The 26,821-nt window shown below is 37.8% G+C and overlaps 1 protein-coding gene across 6 annotated transcripts in view; it reads left to right on the plus strand.

Moving 5' to 3' along the window:
- NRXN1 (neurexin 1) overlaps positions 1-26,782 on the plus strand; it is a 1,110,288-nt gene extending 1,083,506 nt beyond the window's left edge. For all 6 annotated transcript variants that reach the window (XM_047782102.1, XM_047782099.1, XM_047782100.1 and 3 more), the window contains one exon: positions 23,383-26,782. In XM_047782102.1, the coding sequence (XP_047638058.1) occupies positions 23,383-23,690 (308 nt within the window). In that variant the 3' untranslated portion in view covers positions 23,691-26,782. The remainder of the gene's footprint in view (positions 1-23,382) is intronic.
- Positions 26,783-26,821: the final 39 nt, after the last annotated feature.

The raw sequence follows: 26,821 nt of genomic DNA on the forward strand, positions 1-26,821 counted from the left end.
TTTTCATGACGTCTCAGTGTGGTGTTCTTTTGGCAGAACTGGCTCTGTTTGTATGACAGCTTCCTTCAAAATCCTTAGTTCATATGATTTTTTTTCTCTATTTTTTACAACTTTTTTTTTTTTTTGGAATGGAGGGGTCGTTTTTGTTATCCTTTTCAACTCTGAATATTGTTTTCTTAGAAGATAGCCCTCTTCTAGGTCTTTGTTTCTTAATGTACTAGGTACTAATTTTCTTAAATATCTTTTTCTTGCTTGCTCTGCGCCTTGAACACAGTGTAAAATAACGTGGTCAAAAATTGCAGTTACTGATGTTGTTAGAATTTGAATCCTGTTAGACGTATTGATTAAAAATTATTTTGGCTATCAGCAGGTCATATTTGGGGATACTGACTTTTTAGAAAAGTCACATACTGGGTTAAATATTTAGAACTGAATATACCTGCTGTGTACTTTTGCTACTCCTTAAGTGAAAGCACATGTTTTTGTAAAGAGGTATATAATTACTTTTATAGGTGGGTTGCCCAAATCTTCTGTATATTTCACGCTAGTCTTTCCGTCTCCTTGAATATTCATATACGAAATTCCTCTAATCACCCTGACCCAAAACTCTTCAAAAAATATCTTCTTCTCTGAAAATGTGCTATTCTTATCATAGGTGCCTTGCTAAATAATAGGGCTATTAATGAAACAAACAGGAAGATATGCCATTTTCTTGAACACAAGTAAATTATAGATTTTATCAAGTGTTATAAATTTGAATGACCATGTAGTTTCACCCGGAATCTGTCTCTTTTTTTTTTTTTTGTCTTTTTGGCTTTTCCTAAGGCCGCTCCCGTGGCATATGGAGGTTCCCAGGCTAGGGGTGGAATCAGAGCTGTAGCCGCCGGCCTACACCACAGCCACAGCAACGCGGGATCCGAGCCGCGTCTGCAAACTACACCATAGCTCACGGCAACGCCGGATCCTTAATCCACTGAGCAAGGCCAGGGACCGAACCCACAACCTCATGGTTCCTAGTTGGATTCGTTAACCACTGCGCCATGACAGGAACTCCTCACCTGGAATCTCTTAATGAAGAGGGACATTGCGTATTTGGTGGATTGTCAGTTTTACCATTGACCAAATAGTGTTGAGTCCTCCTGTATGCCCACTGCTCCATTAAGCTCTAGGGGAAAAAAAAAAAAAAAAAAAAGAAAAGAAAAAGAAAGAAAGTTTATACTTCAGTTCCATTCTACAAAAGGACATATTTGATTCTACCCTGATGCTGTTTCAGCTGTCCTTTATGATTACCTGGTTCTTCATCTTTGACATTAAACCTGTTAGTCCAGTTGTTGCAAGAATTAAAACTAATATATGTAAGGCAGCTACTGCAATGCCTGTCATAAGGGAGAGCATACATGGGGGCTTTTCTTTTTCCCAGTTCAGTTATATAAAAACGAATATTCAAGCAACTTTTTTTCCTTTTACATAATGCTGTTACTTTTCCTGGGGGAAAATTGGTAGGCAACTGATGAAACCACTCAGGCCTCCTGATGGGAACTGTACATGTTGAAACTAGATCAAGAGCAACCCCCTGGGTGGGAACACATGGAACTCAGTTATACTTGATTCCAGTCACACTGTCCTGCGTGGTTAACATTGGATGACAATTTCACGTTGGTGTAAACAGTATTTTAGAATTTGAGAGAGTGGCTGTACAATTCAGGAGGTCTAATTGAACCCCAACTCTTAGTCGACAGGTAGGAATCTGAAGCAGCCTGGTAACTAGGTCACAGGCCACCATTGCCCTAAAATGCTTGGTTTCAGCTATCTGGACATGTGACAAGTGGACAACTTTTTCTTCACACTTTTTCTCAAAAATACGTGCTCCTTCTGTGTTTTTCCCTCAGCCTAGAGATTTCATTGTTAGATTAAATGAACTCATGTATGAAAAACATGTTAGAGAACAATGCCTAGTGCTGAATTTTTGCTGTGATTAATATAGTGTGTGATATCAATGTACATATTTTCCAAGGCTTTTTTCCATGGGAATATGAGTTCTTGTAAAAGAGATTTCCTGGAAATTTTAGATTCACATTTTAAATTCACTTTAAAAATTAACAGAATGACAATCCTGCAAACCACTCAAGTTCCACAGTGACCCTTCATCATGTCAGTACATCTTAATTTTGAGGACCTATTCTAAATTGATCCTTTTCTCAAAACTCCTGAAGAAATTTGAAAAGCTGATTTTTATATTGACATCTGATGCCTAAATGAAGATAATGATGCTCTTTGGTGTGGGAGCTTCCTGATGAAAAACTATTTTGTCATTTGTCACAAAGAGAATAGGATCAGCTTCCTGGTTCCTGGGAGTGGAGCTCTATTTAGGAAGGACAATTTCCTATAAGGTTTATAATGCTTAAAATAATATGTCTTTTTTGTTGTTGCTGTATATGCACAGGCAGCGAGTAGCTAATAGGATATTGGGCCATTGTCACATCAATTAAACCTTTGTCAACTGAGAAAAAGGAAAGTTCTATTGAATAATGATAATTTAAAAAAGGATAGTTACGGAAGAAGAAAAGGATTGCCATTTTTGTAGCAATCTCTTAAACATTAGTTGAACCAGTGGGGGTAATGAGTACAGCCCCCCACCAAATTACTGTTGATTGCTTGTAAGTGCATCAGGATTAGGTTATATGAGTAATGATAGATCGCAAAAACAACTAATATTTATTGAAGATCTATTTTGTGCTCATCATTGTTCTTTGTGCTTTAAAAACATGGTTCTATTTCATTATTTTGAAAAACAAGTATTTTCAGAATTAAGGTGATTCAAAGAGATTGCTACCTTTTGTAATGTGAGAGAACTAAGATGCTCTCTAGTTTAGGAAAAGTGGGCTTTTAATTTATTGGAATACAGAAGTTTGTTCCTTTAGATTTTGGGCACCTCACAAATATAAGATTAATTTTTAAAATGTTCATTTACATAATTCTACAGCTGGAGAAAATTTAAATTTGATGGGAAAAGAAACTCAGAGGTTTGGGTCAAGGAGAAAAAAGCGTATATTGCTTTGCCAGACAAAGGAGGCCACAACAGGCTAATGCCTTAAACCCCGTGCCCTCCATTGAAACAAATTGCAAGGTGTTTTATAGTATAAAGGAGAAAAACAGCTTTTCATGTAGGAATCAGGATTGGGACAAACACGCATTCTTCTTACTTTGGGGGAATCTTCATCATCAAAGCTGGAGTCAGGACATCTCAGCATAATCATGATGGTCATTTTCTGGGTTATTGCCTAGAATAACAGTACTTGTGAAAAGGGCATATTGATTAGTTATTAGAACAAACTAGGAAAGTTCCTGAAAAACATCACGTTCTAATAATTTTTAACCAACAGGCAGTTGTGTTCAAGGTGCCTAATCTTTAGCTTACAGGTGATTGTGTTTAGGGTGCAATTAACCCAGGGAGAAGGACAAGGAAGGACTCTAAGCCACTCAGTTTTAAACAGTTCATTTCTAAAAGAAGGGTAAGGAATATAACTTTTCTCTGAGGTGTATAAGATGCCTACATCATATGTTTATCTCAGGATCCTGCCCCATGGCTGTACTATTGTTCCCTGTCTTCGTATTGCCTTCCTTCCCTGACCAGCAACTGTCTGACTCTGTCCCAAGGAACTTAGGGAAGGTCATGGAGACTGAATGAGGCCCATTTTCTAAGAACAAGAAATGGGGGGCACAGAAAGGCTTTTGTGCCCAGGAGCCCCATAGGGCCCTGCTTGGTTATATTACTATTCATTAGGCTAAATTTGCTGCTATTACCATGCAATTTTGTGTGGTTCTCCAGTGTGCTATTTTAAGGAAAGATCAAAGGATTTCCATTGAACTGATCCCATTAACCACATTAGGGATAAAGATATGTATATTGAACAAGGTGCATCTTTTTATTAAATAAGTAATCACAATCATTTAAAGAATATATTACTTATTAGATCACATTTTAGAGACTGATTAGAAGATAATTTTGTGCTACATTTAATTTTGGGGTATTTATTATGTAATTATTCAAAAGCAAGTTTAATTAGCCCATAATAACCAACACATTGGTGTTCAAATGGGATATTCTGAGTCGCAGCCAGAAAAACAGCAGCAATAAGTGCTCCATTTTTGGAAACATCTAGAGCATCTCCTGAGCAGAGTCAGATCAGATCAGAGCTACTGACAAGGGCCCAGCTAATCATGTGGGTAAAGGACAGGGCAGCTGGAGTTTGGGCACTGATGAGCTAGGTGGCTCTCTGTGTCTGACATGCTGGTAGAGGAACTGCTTTTTTCCATATACATTTAATTCTTCAGAAAACTGGAATAAAAATGAATGCTGTATGGTTTAAATGGAAGAAAATAATTAGACATCATTTGCAGTCACTTTTTTCCTACTTTTCTGAGAGCAGTAATGTCAAAACAAAAATTACATTGGACAAAGTGAAACAGGTAAGGGAGGTTTATTCAAGATTGCAATTAGGAGTTCCTGTCATGCCGCAGCAGAAACGAATCCAACCAGGAACCATGAGGTTGTAGGCTCTGTGCCTGGCCTTGCTCAGCGGGTTAAGGATCTGGCGTTGTAGTGAGCTGTGATGTAGGTTGGCACAGATGCGGCTCGGATCCCACGTTGCTGTGATTGTGGTGTAGGCTAGCAACTGTAGCTCTGATTAGACTGCTAGCCTGGGAGTCTCCATGTGCCTCCCGTGTGACCCTTAAAAAAAAAAAAAGGGATTGCAATTGAAGGAGCCCAAAATTCAGTCTGAGCTCAACTCACTGTGACCAAAAACAAAAAACTAGAGTTTTTAAGAGCTGGGGTGGAGGGATCATAGACCATACACCTTCTGTGCTGGCTAATTGGCTTCACTTTGGAGTCTATGTATAAAGTTACAGCTCTTCCTGGACTTGGGGAAGTTACTTAGTATCTTTGAGGCACAATTTCTTTGCATGCCAAGCAGGAAAAATGAGTTTGTTACAAGACTGAAAGAAGATGCAGACACAGCACTTAACGGAGCACGCCTGGCATGTACTAAGGCACTAACAGATGATCATGATAAACCCAGTGGTGAGTGGAGGACCAACCCAGTGGTGAGTGGAGGACCAATTGTCACCAGCAGTGGTTTTGTGCCAGTGGATGCATTGTTGTACCTTGTAGTGAGGCCTTTCATAAGACACACAGATTTGACCTGAGTAAAAATGGGCATAGTGGGGGCTCTACTCACACATGTAAACTAACTGTGATTGGCCACTTACAGTAATTATTTAGCAAATAAGTGAGTTTGCAGACTTAAATTAAGCATTTACTGAAAGCCTGCAAAATGTACTTTGCTGCTACTACACAACTGTCCTACCACAAGTAACAGAAAAATCTGCTTATAATATGTACACAATCAATTTCTAGGATGTCTACATGTATCCAGACTTAAAACATGAATAGCTTTTCGCATCACGAGTTCTGGAGTTTCCTAGTGGCACAGTAAGTTAAGGACCTGGCATTGTCACTGCTGTGGCTCAGGTTGCAACTTGGCACAGGTTCAATCTCTGGCCTGGAACTTCTACATGCTGTGGGCATAGCAAAAAAGGAAAAAAAAAAAAATCCCTATTAGAAATTGTCAGGAGTTCCCATTGTGGTGCAGTGAAATGAATCTGACTTGTATCCATGAGGATGCAGGTTCAGTCCCTGGTCTTGATCAGTGGGTCAGAGATCCGGCATTGCTGTGAGCTGTGGTATAGGTTGCAGACTCAGCTTAGATCCCACATTGCTGTGGCTGTGGCGTAACCTGGCAACTGTAGCTACGATTCTACTCCTAGCCTGGGAACCTCCATATGCCATGCCTGCAGCCCTAAAAAAAATTTTAAAAAGTCAAGAGCCTTTCTAAAGTGTGACGTGTCCTGTTGAGCTTTGAAAGGAGACGGTGAGATGTATTGTATGCTTTAAAATATTCACCAAGTTTGAAGGAAGAAATGCATTATGGGCTTAGAAAAATATAGGGTAAGTCTGCCTCTTATGGAAACATGAAATGCAGGAAGAGTGAAACCATGGTTTCTTGTGATTTGTGTCAAATATCTGCTTTGATAATGAAATTGATTCCCTGTGGCGTTTTCTTGGCATTGTCTTTATTACATTTCCTCAGATGGTATCAGAGGTAAACCAGCATATTCTGAATATGGTACTGCTGAGCGTGCTGCCTCAAGTGAAGAGCTAATAGGCTTTCTTTGCTGATTCACATGCTCGAAGGAGTGGCAAATGCTACATAAGGCTTCAGTCTGAAGGGTTCATCTCCTGTCATCTGACTTGTTGGTTGGAACACTTTCATCCTTAGTAGCTCCTTACCCATCCTTAGTATTATAAGAAGTCTGGCATTGGTAATAAAGTAAGAAAGACAAGAATGCTTAACTAAATTGTCAGCTTAATAAAAGAGTGTATTAAAGATGCCACTATAGCCAGAGGCCCTCAGTTAAATACTACTACTAATAATAAACCTATTAGATTGAGAAGTAGCAGTGTCACTACATTTGTGAACACATTAAACTCATAATTCATTGACCAAACTTTGGAAATCAGGCTGTTCTGAGGTTACACCCCATTTCAGTCACTTGCTGTGTAATCAGAAGCAAAACACTGAACCTCTGTGTACTTTTTACATCTGCAGAAGGACATGAAAAATGTTAAGTACTCATGACATTGTTATTCTGATAAGAGACAGTGCATTTAAAGCTCTTACTGTTGAATCTGCCACGTAGAAACTTTGATAATCTGAATTAGCTCTTAGAGCAGTACCAGCAAATTAACTGAGGAGTAAACCATATTATAAATGGAAATAAACCTAGAGCCACAGTCAAGAAGCACAAATGTTAGTAATTGGTACTTCAGCATTTAGAAAGTTTTTAAAATATTTCTGAATTCTATCAACATAAAACTTTTCTCAGCAGCTACTCTAAAACTAAGAGAAGTGCTTCAGTTGGATGACTTTAGGTTGCTATGATAGGAAGAGGGCACATAACATCTGCTATTCTTATTTTTGGAGGAGAAAATGCAAGTCTCTGCCCCACAGAGTTTTTGAGAGAAGGAATGATTAGCTTTCCTGCATGTTCTTAAAATCCACTTGCTCTGCCTCCTAGGACATTCAGGAATGTTCTGGGCAGTGTGACTTAACTGAGCAGAGCCACCTCACACCCTCCCCCATGATGGATGGCTTGTCTTCAGTATTTCCCAATTCTAGGCTTGACAGGCCTCCTTGTAATGGGCTCAGTGGGGAAGCTGTCTAATCTTTCACCTTCACTATTACACTTTCACCAAAAAGAATGTGACTTTTCCCAACAAAAGAAAATTGAGAGAGCAGTAGCTTCATGACAGGAATATAAAGATGATCATCCAAAGTGAGGAGACCCAGTTTTAAATCAAGAAAACCACACACTGCCCCATTACCCAGAATGACCTGCACTTATGTAAATGCTATGCAGGAACTCTGGTTGAGGAGCTGGGGACCTAGGACCCAGCATATAACTCTGCAACAGAGACTGTGCTGTGAATTTCATCCAGATACAACATGGAATTCCAGAGCAGAGAACAAAGGAGAATGAAAAGAACTGTTCTAACAATTTTAGAAAGAAACCCTAAAACCTAAACCAGAGATGTTATTTCCATGCTAATAAGCCTTTCTGTCAGGTATTACCAAGGAGTGGTCACAGGTGATTGATTTCCTGATCTCAAAAAACATTAAATGTCATATAAAACTTCGAAAGAGGGAGAAATTTAATTCATTCCAACCATGGGAACCAGAGAGCACTGATCCATAAAGATGGAATTTTTCACATATAAACAGAAACGAGCTCTACATGCAGCTTAACAATTAATGGCCTGAAACAACAGGCCCCATGGTATAAATGGTCCTTTTGTCACCTGAAATCATGGAGCCTCCATTCATGGAAGAGGAGTCCCTGAATACAGAGACCCTCCCCCCAGAAAGAAATCTTTGATGGTCATGGCCACGACTAATAGAGCCATTGTGTTTGTACATGTCTCGAATTGTCCAATTGTTGGGAAGGGCACTGATTCAATACCTTTTGTGTGGAAGACACAGGGAAGATCATGGGACCATCATTTTCACAGAGTATTTTATCCTCAGGGCCCTAGCACATCTATCTACCTGCTTGGACCCTTGCAGTGACCCTGCGTGATAAATAACATATCATGGAGTTCCCTTGTGGCTCAGTGTGTTAAGAGCCTGACACAGTGTCTATGAGGATGTGGGTTCAATCTCTGGCCTTTTTCAATGGGTGAAAGCTATGGTGTTGCTGCAAGCTGCAGCATAGGTTACATGTAGCTTGGATCTGGCATTGCTGTGGCTGTGGCTGTGGTATAGGTTGTCAGCTGCATCTCCAATTCCACCCCGAGCCTGGAACTTCCATTTGCCACAGGTGTGACCCTAAAAAGAAAAAAAAAATAATAATGCATCATTGTTTTGTCTTTGATGAAAAAATGTTAGTTAAGAATAATAAATAGATAAGGGTCACTCAGCAAGTTAGAGGCAGTGCCTGGACTGGAATCTTATGTCTAAAATTCATTTTTTTATTTGTTTGTTTGTTTTTTACCATGCTGCTATGCTTTCCTAAGATTCTGTGAGAATGCAAACTCATTTTCCTGGAAAGGACAGAGCAATGAATGAGATGTGGTGGAATGGGGCTAGAAGAGAGAGAATTGGACAGCTGCTTAGAAGAGAGGCCTAAGGTGTTCAGTTCTACAGCAAAGGGAACAATTGGAAATATTGACATAACATTCTGCAGTCATAAGGGCAGACACATTCAGTGTCTGTAATATAATAGCCATGGACACACCTGGGCTTAGATTTTGGCTGTGCCGCTTATGAAGCCTATGTAACATAACCTCTTTGAGACTCAGTTTCCTTTCTTATAAAGTGGTGAGACCTATACCCCAGAGTTGTTATGAGGAATAAATTAGATAATATCTTTAAAATGCACAGCCCAGGGCTTACCATATGATAACAATACAATAAAGGTAACAGTGGCTAACTAAATAAAAGGAGAAAAAATATGTTAGCTTTGCAGTGAGTCAGAAGGCACAATAGCCATGTAAGCATCAGTTGACAGTTAACTCACATGAAAATATACCTACTGAAGGTAAATCCATGTACCATTTAGGAGAAAGTTAACAAAGAGTTTTAATAATTCAACATATTTAACTAAGTTAACTCCCAGGCATCATCAAATGTTTCCTGGAGCTCTTCAGAAAACTGACTTGACCTATAAATTGTGAGAAAAGAAAAAGGTGACTGTAGCAATTTCTGTCTGAGAATTGGAAGGAATGCTGCATATTTCTGTGCACCCACGCATGTACACACACATTCCCACACACACCTCATTACTCCAGCTACAATCATGGTGTCATTTTTATCTTCCTATAAACCAGGTTCCTGCCCTCCAGCCAAAGTCCTGGTTCCAGGCTTGAGGATCCCTTGGAATGAATCACCTGCTTTTGTGTAAAGAGTGACTTTTCAACTTTCTCTATGTAAAAACATGCATCTTAAGAAAAGTGATTTCTGGGTGTGTGTATTTCTGGGTATTTTCATCAATATACTCCCAGGAAAGGAAGCTATTTTATTATCAAACAATTTAGTTGAATAGAAATCAATAATGGAGAGTCTCATCTCCATTTCAAAATATGGCTCTTCCTGCATATTCTGAAATGTGATACATTATGATAAAACACACACACACACACACACACACACACACACACACACACACACACAATCTTCAGGCTCCCTAGCTTTGAAACTGATTATTGGCTTTTCTTCTACTGGAAAGTTATGGAGAGCTTGACCTGACTGATGAGGCCCTTTTCAACTTTCTTACTCCAATAGTAACAGGAATGAAAAGTACCCTAGAAACAACTACTCTGCGGAACTTGAGAAAAGAGCTCCAAGTTAGCTCTCAACTATTTAATGCTAAGGGGATCAGATAATGGGTTTTTTTGTTTTTTGTTTTTGTTTTTGTTTTGGTTTGTTGTTATTGTTGTTGTTATTTTGTCTTTTTGTCTTTTCCAGTGCCACACCTACAGCATATGGAGGTTGCCAGGCTAGGGTTCTAATCAGAGTTGTTGCCGCCAGCCTATGCCACAGCCACAGCAACTCGGGATCCGAGTCACATCTGTGACCTGTACCACAGCTCATGGCAGCGATGGATCCTAACCCACTGAGTGAGGCCAGGGATGGAACCCGAAACCTATGGTTCCTAGTCGGATTCATTAGCCATTGAGCCATGATGGGAACTCCAGATAATGTTAATATAAATAAGGCACCCCACTGAATCAAACTGAAGACTGCTAACTTGTTTGACTTTCGATAAGCTGGCGACTTCATCACTGAATGTAAGCAGTAAGTTACTTGGAGGAAAAAGGAAAGTAATAGACATGATACTTGCACTGATGCACATTGAGCCCAATTCACTTAAGCAGAGAAGTGCTTTGTGGTTTAATTAAATAAATACTTCTTTTACTGAAGACATTATAGGAGGTAGAAGTTAAGAAAGTATTGAGGTAAAATATTTTATAATGAGTTATGTGATATTACTACCAATGTTTTACCTACTTATTTGTTACCTTTACTCAAAATTTTGAAATCAAAGACCTCTCATACTTAATGGTTATATCCACCCTACCCTAATCCACTCCTGAAAATGTATGAACTTAACAAAACTCTCTTCCTCTAATCAGTCAGAAAACACATGTTTTGGGAGCAAATGGGATAAACTAAGAGTTTGGGGTTAGTAGATGCAAACTACTACATTTAGAATGGATAAGCAATTAGGTCTTATTCTATAGGACAGGGAACTATATCCACTCTCCTGGGATGGACCACGATGGAAGATAAGAAAAATAATATGTGTGCGTGTATATACATATATGTATTTAGGACTGGGTCACTTTATTGTATAGCAAAAATTAGTACAACATTGTAAATCAACTATAATTTTTTTAAAAAAAATTTAAAAGAAGAAAAAAAAAAAGAAAAAGGAGTTCCTATTGTGGCTCAATGAGTTAAGGACTTGATTTAGTCTATGTGAGGATGCAGGTTCAATCCTCAGCTTCTCTCAGTGGTTAAGGATCTGGTATTGCCTCAAGCTGCAGCATAGATTAAAGATGTGGCTAGGGTTCCACATTGATATGGCTGTGGCATAGGCCTTTAGCTGCAGGTAGAATTTGACCCCTGGCCCAGGAACTTCCATATACTGCAGGTGGGGCCATAAAAAGAAAAAAATTAATTAATTAAGAAAAAGAAAAAAATATATAGTTTTGCAACTCATATGTTCAATCTTCATTAGATGTTTGAAGTGAAGGAATTGGTGGAAAAGAAGTAGAGTCACAGTAAATGATAAAATAACTAGCAGTCTAGTCTGGAGAAGAAACTGCCCAATAGAAATGAAACATGTAAGATTTAACAGTAGTATAAGATCCATACTAAAGTGAACGATGTAATCAATGGTTGATAGAAGATTGGGATAGTGATGGATTCTGTGAAAATTCTCCCATTTGGCTTCTTGATTCTGTTCTTCCCAGCTTTAGGCCATTCTATTTCATGTCTTCCTTCTTGAGAAATCCTCAGTGGCTTTCCATGGTTCACACTAGAAGGCTTGGATGCTTCTCCTCCTTTAAGGCTCATCCCAAGTAACTTCCACTCAAATGGCCCTTTGCTAATGACCCTGTCTAAAGCCTCCTACTCACTATTATCTTTCTTAGTACCCAATGTTTGTGTCTTCCTGTGTTATCAAATTTTTTAAATTTAAAATTGTCATGTTTGTTTTCTCATATTTTCTGTTTTGGTTCCATTATACTGAAAGTTCTAAGAAGGTAGAACCCATGGCTCCTTGGTATGTGCTACCTGGTAATTTGTTGTTATTCAATATAAATATTTGTTGGAGTTCCCATTATGGCTCAGCAGTAATGAACCTGACTAGTATCCATGAGGTTGCAGGTTCCATCCCTGGCCTCTCTCGTGGGTTAAGGATCTGGCATTGCTGTAAGCTATGGTGTAAGTCACAGATGCAGCTCAGATCTGGTGTTGCTGTGGCTGTGGCGTAGGCCAGCAGCTAAATCTCCAATTTGACCCCTAACCTGGGAACTTCCATATGCTGCAGGTGTGGTCTTAAAAATGTGTGTGTGTGTGTGTGTGTGTGTAATACATATATATATATATTTGTTGAAATTTTTAATTTTTTCTGTTTTATTTTTTTCCCCACCTCCATACATTAACCAATGAGAACAATTTTGCATGAATTCTTTGCACATTTTTCACCAAGTTCCTATAAATATATAAATACAGGGTAATTTTTCTCTCTCGCCGTATAAAAAATGGAAGCTCATTATATTCATTAAACTTGCTTTTCACCTTTCCTAATATATTATGGATATCTCTCAGGTCAGCAGATTTGACTCTAATTATTATTTTTAATTGTTAAAGTTCTAGGCTATGGGTATGCCTTAATTGTGGGCATGCAATTATGCCCACGTAACGTAATTAACAAAATTTTAAGTTATGCTTTTTTCTTGTCTCCTCACAATATTATAATGAACATCCTGTATTGATATATTTGTGTGCTGGTATATTTAATGCTTTAGACTATACTCCCCAAACTGAAGTTGCTTGATTAAAATATTTGTGTATTTTTTAAACTTTACTATTGTAAATTTCAAACATATACTAAATTAGAAGGAATTATATAATAAAATCACATGTACCCATCATCTAGTCACAGTTTAATCTCTTTAAATTTTATTTTTTATTAGCCAAAAAAACCCCCCAAATCAAAAAAATCTCATTTTATTTTTACTTTCATCTAGTGAAATTGAGCATCTTGTCCTACATTTTATCACCTGTTTGCATCTCCTGGTCTCCACTTGTTTCTGTGTATTTTTGTACATTCTTCTAGTGGGTTTTTGCCTTTTTACATGGCAATTGTTACATGCTCTTTATATTTTAGTGGTGTTAACTCATGGTCTGGCATCTATACTACAGGTATTTCTTCTTTCTTTTCTCATCTGCATTTTCACTTTGTTAGTGACACCCTTTTCCAAGTAAAATTATTATTATTTATGGAGTCAAATATGATGTTCTTTTCCTTTATGGCTTCATTCCATGGACTACAATCTATGTAAGTTTCATGTTCATCCTCATATTTCTTCTCACTTTCCCTCAAAACTCAAAATGCTGCCGTCATTCTGCCATTCGTTTAATTCCTGAAAAGCAAACTCTTTTCTTCCTTAAGGTCATTCCACATGTGGTTCCTTCTAATTAGAAGATGGTTCCACCCACTTTTCACTGGGCTACTCTCTGCTCATTTTCCAGGTCTCAACATAAATGTTACAACCTCAGAAAAGTCTATCTGACACCCAGTCTAATTCAGAAACCTCTGTTCTACTCCTCCTGGTACCTTCCATTTTCCTTTATCACACATGTTCCAGTACTACTTATAGCCTAACTGTGTGATTCTCTGTTGTGTGTCTCTTTCCATCATTATATTTCCATGAGGGCAGACCTCAAGGGTTCTTGGTTAGCTATCCTACCTCAAGGACCCAGTATTGTCCCTGGAACATAATTACAGCCTGCCATGTAATTGATGCACAGGAGTGAATCGTCTTAGGGGAAGCATCATAAAAGATGGAGCATTTGAGCTAAGCCTTGAGAAAAAAGTAGTATTCAGCCAGGTCAGAAAAAAAGATCATAATGAGCCAAGCATGAAGGTAGAACTTTTATTGGTATATGTGGGACTTGGGGACAACAATCAAATTATGACTGTAACTTTCTTTGAAAGAAATGGAAGACACATTTAAGTTGGTGGTTATGAGACAGTATAGAGGTAACTTAGAAATCTATACATAGAACTACCGTATGACCCAGCAGTCCCACTCTTGGGCATATATCCAGACAAAACCTTCCTTAGAAAAAACACATGCACCCACAATAACCAAGACATGGAAACAGCCCAAATGTCCACTGACAGACAATTGAGTTAGGAAGGTGTGGTATATATACACAATGGAATACTACTCAGCCATAAAAAAGAATGAAATAATGCCATTTGCAGCAACATGGATGGAACTAGAGACTCTTATACTGAGTGAAATAAGTCAGAAAGAGAAAGACAAATACCATATGATATCACTTATAACTGGAACTTAATATACAGCACAAATGAACATTTCCACAGAAAAGAAAATCATAGACTTGAAGAACAGACTTGTGGTTGCCCAGGGAGAGAGGGAAGGAGTGGGAGGGATGGGGAGCTTGGGGTAACAGATGCAAACTATTGCTCTTGGAATGGATTTACAATGTGATCCTGCTGTGTAGCACTGAGAACTATGTCTAGATACTTACATCGCAACACGACAATGGGAGAAAAAATTATGTATACATGTATGTGTAACTTGGTCCCCATGCTATACAGTGGAAAAAAAAAATGTTGGTGGTTATGATCAGGCCATGAACATCCACGAGGACATGAGTCACATTGATACTTTAGTAAACATCATGACAATTTTAGTGTTCTAATTAAACCTTATGGGCATAATGACTATATTTTTAAAAAGCCTGTGCAGCTTGCAGATTACTAAGCTGTGGATACACAGCCATGAGCATGTGGTCTATTTGTTTTCAGTATCACCAGAGTAACACAGGGTGTGATTGTTGCTTTTTCAGTTCCTTGTGGTGCCATTTGAGGCAGTAGCTGTCCTAGCTGGTGCTCCCTATACTCAAGGCACGTGATGAACTTTTCTGTGACTGGCACCCTTTCTCATGCAGTGCCTAGACTGCTGTGGAGATAAGGATCCCCTCAATCCCAAAATGGTGGCCCCTGCATTTCTTTTCAAAACACATGCTTTGGTGGCTTTGAAAGTAGCAGAGAAAAGTGCTAGTCCCTGCAGCCAGGCAGTTGGTAAAGGCTTTTTGATTTCTAAGTTCTTTTGAAATCTTCAGTGGAATGCGTAAGGGTTGAAATGCATCAGATATAACTTCTCTCAAGCCTTTCGTCTGACCCGTAATAGGATATGTCAAAATGTATGGGATATGGGTGGTGCCGAGACCAGCTCAGCAGGTTGGGGCTGAAGAATGGGTGCTGTGAAACTTAAGGAAAAAGTTAACCTAAAACAAGATACAGAGACATGTATCTTAAGTAAAGGTAGGAACTGGGGGACTCAAGGTCTCAGGGACCAAGAGTGCCGCCTCAAGAAACCACACTGCTTTTATTGTGCTCTTTAGGATTGAGTCAAGTGAGGAGGGGGCTATAGGTGCAGGATATAGTTTTTTTATTATTATTTTATAAGTTCTTTTATTATTTTAAAAGTCACATAGCTGGCAGATGGTTAAGCTTTTACTCTGACCTTTAGGCATCTAACAATCATTAGCATTTGAGGAAGCTTGGCCTTAGCTGTCTATGCATAGCATTCCAGAGAATCATCACTGTGCTTCTTCCAATGGCATGTCTATCTGTGGCAACCAGTGTGCCTAGGTTTGCACCTTGGTTCTCTTTGCTAATGCATATTCTGCTAACAACCGCTCAAAAACCACTTGGGACCATGAGGTTCCTCTTTCTCTTATTCTTAAGAGGACATACCATGCTGGGCACAGGTCTGGTCTGGCATGCCTAGACCAACGCCTTACATCCTCATTCAGCTGACGCTATGATTAACTTATGCCTTTAGGTCTTTGTGCCTAAGCTTAAGTCATTTACCAGCACTGGGACTGTTTTTCAAGCAGGGAGATGGGGTAAAGTAAAGCAGGACAAGATGGACTTTTCAGCAAAGAGGCTAAGAAAATATTGTAGAAACATGTCTCGTGACAGGTGGAGTTGGTAGGAAGGGAAGATGAAGATGGGAGGGACTTGAAACATCCAGCATTCATCACCTCTCAGAAAACCACAGTGTGAGTTGCAATTAGTGCATATCATACTAAATCATTGCCTACCTGCTTTCCTGTAACTGTGGTATTTACATTTGCATTCTTGTGAGTGGTTACATCGTAATTATTTCTTTTGGCCTATGTTGTATTGAAACACAAAAATGAAGAAAAATAATAATTTTGGGGGCAATGGGTAAAAAAAAACAAAAAATAAAACTGTGCTAATCTCAATTTACAAACACCACAGGAGCCTACAATTCCAATTTTCTTTTCACAGTATTAATGAAACTGGCTACTGGAAAAGTCAAATCTTCCCTTATAAATCTGAAACCATTTTCAAGGCTGGTCTAGAATTATAATAACTTTCACATCTATTAAGACACAGTACAGAACTCTGGTTTAATGAGATCATTTTAGGCAACTCTCTTTCTTCGGTGGAGTGGAGACAGAAATTTAAAATTGATTACTTGTAGTTTAATCTATGATAAAACCAGGAAGACTGATCAGAGGCTCTTAACTGAGAAAAAACTAGTAAATGCATATTTTAACAGTTTTTTTTAAGAGGATTATTGTAAGACAGGAGGTATATTTTTGAGCATTATGGAGTTTTACAATCTATTATCTACCCCTCCTGATCTGAAATACATAGCTCGACTTTCATTTTTTTAATATCAGTATGTTTTATTTTTTATTATTTCTCCAAATTGATAATTTCTTACAGTTTTTTTTTTCCTTCACACTCAAAAGCTGAAGTTTCATTGTTATCAGTAAATAGTGAAATTCTCGTTTCATTGTTGAGGTAACAGGGTCATGGTTGATGATGTACCTGTACACTACAGTCTGTATTGAAGAAATAAAACGAGCAATAAAAATTGCGTGGAAACTATAATCTCACCCTGCAAAACTAACTTTGGAAACAACATAAATATAATAAGATTCCAGTGAAAGAACTGCTCATCCAAGTATACAAAATAGTTTCATAAAAGAGGCAATTTGAGTGATAAAAAAGAGCATCTGATGACAGTTACTGCCTTGGTGAACTCATCATCGGAAATACAAGGTCCCACAGCCAACCAAACTCTCATTTTAAGTGACAGGAATTAGGACTTCTTGCATTGTTTCTCATTCAGTGTTGTAAAAACATAAATTAAGAGCAGTTTTGTTTTTTAATCAAAGCATTTGATTGCTGTTTCCAGTCTCAGAAAGAATAACTAAAGGATGTCAAATGCTTTCCACTGCATAGTGAAACCTCTTTGGAAAAATTCATGTTCAAAAATTTACCTTTCGAAATGCAGAGTTTTTTATTTTATTTTATTTTATTATTTTTTTTACAGCTACACTGGTGGCACATGGAAGTTCCTGGGCTTGGGGTTGAATCAGAGCTGCAGCTGAGGCCTATGCCATAGCCACAGCAACACCAAATCCAAGTTGCATCTGTGACCTACACTGCAGCTTGTGGCAGAATTGTATCCTTAACCCATTGAGCTAGGCTAGGGATTGAACCTGCAGTTTCATGGACGCTATGTTGGGTTCTTAACCTTCTGAGTCATGACAAGAACTCCCAGAGTTATTTCAGAGCTTCAGTTGTGAATCATCTTGGTAAGTAAATGAGGGCTTTATTCTCCCCCTGTGCATAGACCAAGGTTATGACCAGACACAATCCAACAGTGGCAAACTGGTCAACACAGGTTTCAGTGCAAAGCTGAATGGCTTAATGTGTTCCTCACACCCCCATCTTCAGAGTATAACATTTTTTTAATTGGTAATGAAATATTTCTTTTGATAACGCCTATAATTTTACTCTGTCAGCAAATTTAGAATGTTAAATTAACGTGAGGGGTGCCAATATAAAGCACCAAAGCTGTTCTGGTGAACTAATCACGTTGAGACTTTTGTTGTTGCTGTTGTTAGTAGGGACAGGTTTAAAGTGTGGTGTGAAATTAGAAACTTGTCAGTGAGTTTTGTCACTCATTGAACACCTTGCTAAGTAACACACTAACTCCCAGAGACAGAGTCCTGACCTCGGCCAGCCTGGCCCTCTTCATTTGCCTGAGTGGGGAGGGACACACCCACTGTGCTCCCTGAGGGCCACTTAGAAGGTTAAGTCAGGAGCTGGGAGAGGGATTCACAGAAGAGGGAGGGAGCGGGGGAGGAAGTGAAATGAATAGGTAGGAGCATGGCGTGGGTGACAGAGGCCAGAGAAATCAGACTTGCCACAGTCCTCTCCACTCTGTACTATGGCCTAGTGTGTCTCTTAAACTTTGTTGTATGGTAGTTTCTTTTTTTTTCCTTTTTTTTGTTTTTTGTTTTTGTTTTTGTTTTTGGCTGCACCCGTGGCATGCAGAAGTTCCCAGGCCAGGGTTCAAACCCTCACTGCAGCGATCTGCACCACTGCAGTGAAAACACTGAATGCCTAGCCCGCTGAACCATCTGGAAACCTCTGTTCTATGGTGTTTCTTAACTGGATCTAAATTAGTTCCTATTGGGGAAAATAAAGTTCTTTCACAGATACAGTGCCAAGGACTGTCAAAAATAAAGAAAGAATGTACATCAGGACAATTTCTTTTTCTGTGGTGGTAGTTTTAAAATAACTCTTCAGCAAGTTTGAGTTAAAATTTTCAGTATTTCACTTTTTAATTTATTATGCAGAGCATCAAATGCATTTATTATTCTTTTTATGTGACAAGGCAGTGGAATATGTCTTTTGCACTTACTGTGCATTTTCCACAATGAATTATCATCTGATAGGAATAAATTGCTTTAGGGTATAATGCAAAAATATGTTAATAACTGTCCTGGCACCTGGAAGAATATGCCTATCTAAGTGATCGCAATAATAATTCAACAATGAAAAACAAGAAAATTCATCGAGTTAACTTACAGGATTCTTGCTAAATCTGGGCCAAAGCAGACCGTGTGGAAAATTAAAGACCATCAGATTTTGCCAAATATTTGAGAGAGAAAGAAAGAGGGGGGGAATTAAACATCAATTTTCATCCATCCTTAAGATAGCGCTACCTGTACCCAAGTCCCAGGAACATTTCCGTAGCCATTTGGGTGAAAAATGGCTTCAATGAAAGACGTTATAACCGTATGACAGCCTTTTGTCCTCACCACTGTAATCAGTAGCTTTTGAGTCACTTGGGCACAAATACCCCCCAACTCAAAAGCCTTCATAGTGCCATTAAGGTGTGCACATGCACTTTCCCTGTGTGCAGTAGACCTAGCGCTCTGTTTGTTTTTCTGAAGGGTATATGATGACCAGCATCCTTAAGTAAAATGGAGATAGTCTGAATTACATGGGAAAACTGTGAGAATCTATTATTATAGTTTTCACATAAACTATGTATTATTCATAATGAATTCTTTATTTTATGAACCATTAAAACAGAGTATAAAAGGGCATAAACAAGTGGAATATTTCATCTACTGTACTTCATTTTTTTCTAGCAACCTAGCCTCAAATCAGTGTGCGGGTGCCGCCAGTGAGGCTGAATACTTGCCCATTTCCAGTTACACCAAATAACATGTAAATGCCTTGGCTTATTCAATGTCCATCATTAGTCCTACTGAAATTTCCCATTGATCTGAGCTCTTTGTGCCTCTGAGCCCAGTATAATGAATTGGCTGCATTAGCTTAGTGTTACCTACAAATCAGTTAACTTTTGACCATTCAAGGACTGATTGCTAATTTGTACCTATTCCATTCTTTCAGCTCCTCTCTTATGTTGTCTGTTACCTGCTTTCTAAATGTTCTCATCATTTGCTTAACAGAGGAGACAGAGGGAGAGTAAAACAGTTCATTTGTTTTTTTAGCACTACTGAGAAAAAAACCACATTGTAGACCTTTAAAAATTATTTAGAAGGTCTTGATTAATTTATTAGGAAGTATAAGGGAATGCAAAATAAATCCATAAAATTTAAGAATTGCTTGTGGAGGAGTTCCCGTCGTGGCTCAGTGGTTAACGAATCCGACTAGGAATCATGAGGTTGCGGGTTCGGTCCCTGCCCTTGCTCAGTGGGTTAACGGTCCGGCGTTGCCGTGAGCTGTGGTGTACGTTGCAGACGCGGCTCGGATCCCGCGTTGCTGAGGCTCTGGCGTAGGCCAGTGGCTACAGCTCCGATTCAACCCCTAGCCTGGGAACCTCCATATGCTGCGGGAGCGGCCCAAGAAATAGCAAGAACAACAACAACAACAACAACAACAACAAAAGACTTTTTTTTTTAACCAAATTACATAAAAAGGCAGTTAGCCTTTTAACCATTTATGCTATTCTCTACATTTAAATTAATATGAAATTCCTCAGAAATTTTTCAGTGATCATCAAAGTAAACCTTTCATGACAATCAGTAAGGGAAACCACATTTATAATTCATGAAAATATTTAAATTTCTCTAGTCTTTTATGGCACATCTGGGAGAGATGTCCCATTAACACTTAAATGCATAATTACTTCTGATCTTTGCACAAAAGTTAAGAAAAATATCACTTGACCTTCTGCTTTGAAGCATAAACAGAAAAAAAATTGTTAAATAATCAATTAGGTATAGAAGCAAATGTATATTCCAAAAAGACGTATAATAATACCTGTGGTGTTTGTTAATTTTAATGTGAATCAGAGAAAAAAATAAATAAAATGTTTCATCACTGGGTTTGTGGGGGGATAGGGGTTGATAGGCTACCTATTTGGAATCTTTGTTTGCATATGGATTACAGATATGTTTTAGGTCTGCCTGTGAAGCAACATTTTTGTTGGAGTTGGAAAAAAGACAAATATTTTCCTTAAACAGGAGGTATTTCTTTTTTTTTTTGTCTTTTGTCTTTTGTTGTTGTTGTTGTTGTTGTTGTTGTTGCTATTTCTTGGGCTGCTCCCGCGGCATATGGAGGTTCCCAGGCTAGGGGTTGAATCAGAGCTGTAGCCACCAGCCTACACCAGAGCCACAGCAACGCGGGATCCGAGCCGCGTCTGCAACGTACACCACAGCTCACGGCAACGCCGGATCGTTAACCCACTGAGCAAGGGCAGGGACCGAACCTGCAACCTCATGGTAGGAGGTATTTCTCAAATGGCTCTATGGCACAATTAAAGCACTTGAGGCTTTGCTTTGGTCTTTGCAACCTCATTCTAGTTTTAACATCAATTTAGTTTTGGTGCACTACTTCTGTAGTTGTAAAAACATATCAAAAATACTGGAGCATACAAAAATAAAATTGTTTGATAAGATTGTCCATTTATAATGTCAATTCCTAACTGGAAAAAACATACATATATGTCTTTGTTGGGAGAATGTAAACCCTGCATTCCATTAAAACTCTCAAGTATATCAAGAGCTATATGATCAGGATTTCATCTCCATTCTCCCCATTCTTTTCTGACAGACAAAGTGAGGTAATTAGGAAAATGTGTTTAAAATGAAAGTATTCCGTCAGGTGGAGAGGGGGAGTGATTTAGTTAACATTTAAACAAAACCCTTTTTCCAGCTTTTGAGACAGCCAGGTAAAAGAATGCTCCACAAAATGAGCAGGTAGAAAGTTGTCATTTAGGAAAAGTTGGCAGCTGAGCTAATTGGCAGACGTGGGGTAAGATGACTGTGTTTGAAAGAGAAAGTGCTACCTTTGGTTTGTCAGGTGGTGACAGAGTTCCCAAGGTAGGTTCTATTCTTCTTGCAAGGAAATTAATTTCCTGTAATCAAATGCTGTGGATTATAGTCTTCGTCTCCTTCTGCTTTGGCCGCAGAAGCAACTCCAAGGCTTTTTATTCAGCAACATTACATGAGCTTTTTGTAAAACAAGCAGTCATATATTCTGCATAGAAAGATTTAACCTGCTACATTTGGTAGTTCCAGAACACAAAGTATTGTTGTTTTGAGACTGAGAGCTATTACTTTGTTAGCGACTATATTTGTAAGGCTTTATTTGGGGAAGGAAAGGAAAGGGATGGCAAGAAACCCACATTTAGGCAAAGAAAACTTGGTGACGTTTGAAAATGAATTTACAAAGCAATGTAGTGCTGTATGGTAGGTGATTCCCAGAAACTAATAGAAACTTTTGTAGAAATATAAAAATTAATTACTAAATGATGTTTAATGATAGTGCAATAGAAGTAACATTTTAGTCTTTTTAAACTGTTCAATTTCTGGTTTATGTATCTCCACACACACTTCCACACCTACACACATACATGTATATTCAGTATCTGTGCAGTCTTGAGATTACTTACATTCTCTTTGCGTAATTTGCAAAGAATAATGTTTTGAAAATTATAGCACTTTTAATCAGTTACGTATGAAAAGCAATCTTTTTCTATAAGACAGGGAGAGAGTGGAGAGTCAGAGAAAGAAAACACAATCCATGGAGAGAAATGGTCTGGGAACAGAGATGGTGATAGAATCTTCTCTTTCTATAATTGCTTTTCTTTTAAATAGTAATAATAATGTTTATTATGTAAAGGAGAAAAGCTGCTCCTCCCTCCTCTAATCTACACACTAAATCCTAGGACTTTTTCTCCCTATCTACTTTCAATTTCAATGCCTGACTAGGCCTTGGAGAAGATATTAATGTTGATCTACCTCTTGTATCCAAGGAAGAATTTTATTCTTTAAAAAGACTGAATGAGGGTTTTGAATAGAAGTGGGCCAGCCAGTCCTTTATGTATGATCATCTATTAGGAACTGAATTTTGGCTCAAAACCATATCTAGATGGTCTTTAAAATATTTTAAAATATTTTCTTGCTTTCTCCTCTCAAATTTAGCCTTGGTGATTACTCAACCACTGCCAGGGAATGAATAACATACATACATAGTTGTGTAAACAAATAAATCTCCAACAAAGAAGGAAATTAGTTTTGTTTTAGTTTATAAAGATATGACTAAAATAACACTTTTAAGAGTAGGCAGTTAGACTATTCAGAATGGTTTATTTTACTGCTCAGTACCGTATTCACTGCAGTAGGAGGCAATATGATTTCTAAGGTAATTCTAAATTTAGCTATCCTAATTCAGTCTAGAGTTAGCCCAAATGCATTCTGTACCAACATCAATTTGATTCTTAAAATGACACTCTCTAAAATTATAGGGGAAGGTCATTATGATGTTATGCTTTTATTTTCCACAGTGGGTTTAGTGTTTTTCACCATACGCCTCAATTTGGTCCTTTAGAGTTACCAGGAGCCTATTTGGAGCTGCTCTTACGAGACCCTGTTAACAAAATTGAAAAAGAAAAGATGGAAACAGGTCTCTCCCAGTGCTTTGGTTCATAGCCCTTAGTTTCTAGTGAGAATAAGACACAGGAAATGCTACATTTAGCATCAGCATCCTGTTCCTAAAGCAGTAGGTACTCTTCCATTAGGCATGGAAATAGGTAGTAAATGTTGGTAAATGTTACTTTTGCTCTCTGGCATTTTGGAAACTCAATAATCGCATGGTATTTTTTTTTCACCCTCTTTCCTATAGCCAACCCAACCCGGGCAGGTGGAAGAGAGCCATACCCAGGCTCAGCAGAAGTGATCCGGGAGTCCAGCAGCACCACAGGCATGGTTGTGGGGATCGTGGCAGCTGCCGCCCTGTGCATCCTCATCCTCCTCTACGCCATGTACAAATACCGAAACCGGGATGAAGGTTCGTACCACGTGGATGAGAGTCGAAACTACATCAGTAACTCAGCACAGTCCAATGGGGCTGTTGTAAAGGAGAAACAACCAAGCAGTGCGAAAAGCGCCAACAAAAACAAGAAAAACAAGGATAAAGAGTATTATGTCTGATCCTAAGATCTTAAAAGGACTCTTGTATAGAAATAGTCTTCATTTTATCTGAGACATAATATAAACTTATTTACTTTCCTTTTTATGAAGCACATACAAAAGAAGACAGGGAATGCAATCAGGAAGGAAAGACTGTTTTTAAAAAATAAAAACAAGTATCTCATACTCTTGTTTCTCCAAAAAATGAAACAACAACAACAACAACAACAAACCAAACAGGGGCCAATAAATTCCCTAACATTCACAGTGTTTTAATTTACTCTGTCTTTATGTTGCCGGAACACTTCTAAAAGACAGTGATGACCGCACGCATTCATAAAGCAAAGGAGTATTACAACATCAGGAGGCACAACACAAAAACAACACAAAACACAACACGAAAAAAAGAAGCTACCTATGATCCTGGATTTAGCCAAAGTGCTAGCGCTTTCCTGAGAAGTCAGTTAGTCTGATTGCCAGAGAAGACTGTCATTTTGAGTGACTCAACCTGCAGACTTTTTAAGAGTTTGCCACCTGGTGCAGCTGGAGCAGTGGCTGGAACTTGCATTTGAAACAAAGTGCTGGCTTTTTTGAAGACTTATGTAGGAACATGTTCAAAAAGCCCCTTTCTGGTTGTGAGGGAAAAAATAAAGTATGGAGACCTTATTTTCAACAATGTGAAATATAAGGCACATTTTCACACGAAAATTTCAAAACAAAAATTGAGGGCATAGAGGCAATCATTGGGAAATTTTCATGCACGCTTAATATGTTATTACATATGTTTATATAAAATCCATCTCTGTGTGCTTTCTGGACTGTGATAAGTGACGTTTTATAGCCTGTTGTATAGAAAATGCAAAATATATCTCTGCTCTTCAGCCATTTTTGGTAAATTCAATGTTATAAGTGTTGCTAAGTATAGGGAATTTTATGACATCAGAGCAACAATTATTCCAGGGTTGTTTTTTTTTTTTTTTTTTGCCACCATTATAAATTGCCACAATTACTTTTTTTAAAAAACAAAATTACAATGTAGTGTTTATTCTAAGGAAGATATGTATGAATGTATATAAAAAGACTCAGCTCCTTTTTTTTCTTATACATGTACAGCCTTCATTCTGTTGCAATTAAGTTTTAGTATTTGTATGAAAGGTGTGAATTAGAAGGTAAAATAAATACATATGTATCTTATAATCTTTTTTCTCCCCAAAATACTCACATTTCCCACATACATTCCCCATTCACAATCACACATATGCACACATGCACACACACAAATCTAGAGGAATCCATCAGATATGATGGAAGACCCAAACGTACATATAATAGCGAATATTTACTGACAAATTGAAAAGCAAGAAGGGAGATAGTTGTGCCAAGGTATTGATGACAAATGATGTGATCTGCCTCAATGAGATAATGCTCCCAGGAAACCTCGAGAAGATTTTAGCCCCTAATGAAATGGAACCTTTTCTTATCAAGTAGACAGACTACCACTGGTATATTGCTACATGAATATGAACCATTAGGTGGGCAAGTTATAGAAGGAAAATTGGTTGATCTATACCTTAAACCTGGCTGCTGCAACTGAAAATGTTTTTTCCAATAAAATCATATATATATTCTCTGAATCTGATGTGCATGATAAACGTTTTTGGAAAGTAAACACTTTCTCAACTAAGAGAGTATTTTCAGTAATTTTTGATTCTGTATTACTATCCATTTAAGAAAATCATTATCTGTTGATTATTGACTATACTTTAACTTTTCTGGTTTTCCATATGTATCATTAAATATAGTTTTAGTTTAACACACATTAAATAATAGAAACATAGATTATATACTTGTTTTTGCATATTGTTTAAATGATGTTCACAGCAATAAATAATTAATATGAGAAGGTAATGCAAAGAAATGCAATATTAGATTGGAAGGTGATGCCTCAGTAAAAATTGGTCGCATTACTTTAACATCTCCTAGAAGAATGATACTAGATTTCATAGAAGAGAAGAATACTTGTACGATTAGCTTTAATCAGAAAAGGCAAAAAAATGCAAAACATCTTTTGTGATACTTCGGTCGATTAAAAAAAAAAGTCAAGAAGTGGCCTGGATTGCAGACATACAGCACCTTAAATAAATATTTAATTCATAGCAAGTCACTACTATCTATGGTTGCCAAGTAATCATTGCATATGAACAGTCTTAATGGCTTTTCATGACCCAGAAAGTAGAGGTATGAAACTAAAAGTTAATATCCATTACTTGTGTTTCAGATTTTCTTTTTTAATTTGCCAGGTTGAAGAATTCATCAGTTTTTTTTTGTAGTTGTTTTCCTCTCATCCCAACTTACTCAGGGAAAGCCAGTGAAATAGAAGGTAAATACAAAACCACTCATTTACATCTCCAGTTTTTTTAAAGAAATGGTTACTCTTCCATTTGATCAACTGAACTGGAATGAGATTCCATCCGGAAAGATCCTAAATTGATAGAAAATAAGGTAAAAATGTATTTTTAAGCAGTATATCTCTGAAGCATGTTGGAGGGAATTTATTTCAGTGTTTCTTTCCAGCATAAATTTTAAAATTTCATTCAATGATAAAGTCTAATACTGTTAGCAAAAAATTATTTCCAATGTTATTGGCCTACACAAAATCTAGCATTTTTTTTCTTCTTCTTTCTTTCTTTTTGAATGGAGAAAGAAAAGAGAGGAACATGAGCTAGGGAGAGAAAAGAACACGGTCCCAAGTATCTTCATACCAAGTGTATCAGGGTTCCATGCGTAGTTGGCAGTTAATAGAGGATTTCACACTACCTGGCATAAATTTGATTACATCTCTAGACTGTAACTTTTCTGATTGAGTATGCTTCTTTTTTATCCATGTAATGTGTTTCCTTTAAAAAAAAATACTACAATAATGTGTGAGGTGGTTAATCCCTAAGACATCAAAGAAAGGCCACATGACCCTGCCCTTCTAGTGCTTTGTGTGATTGGGTATCTAAGGGTTTTGTTTTGTTTTGTTTTTCTGTTGCAAGGCCAACTTATCCATTATTGGAAATGCTAAGCAAGTGGAATTTACTGTTTTGTTAATAAACTATTTCTTAATACAACTGTGGATTTATTGATTTTTAAAAAGTATATACAACACC

The sequence above is a fragment of the Phacochoerus africanus genome, chromosome 5 (assembly GCF_016906955.1).
Source record: "Phacochoerus africanus isolate WHEZ1 chromosome 5, ROS_Pafr_v1, whole genome shotgun sequence".
NCBI lineage: Eukaryota > Metazoa > Chordata > Mammalia > Artiodactyla > Suidae > Phacochoerus > Phacochoerus africanus.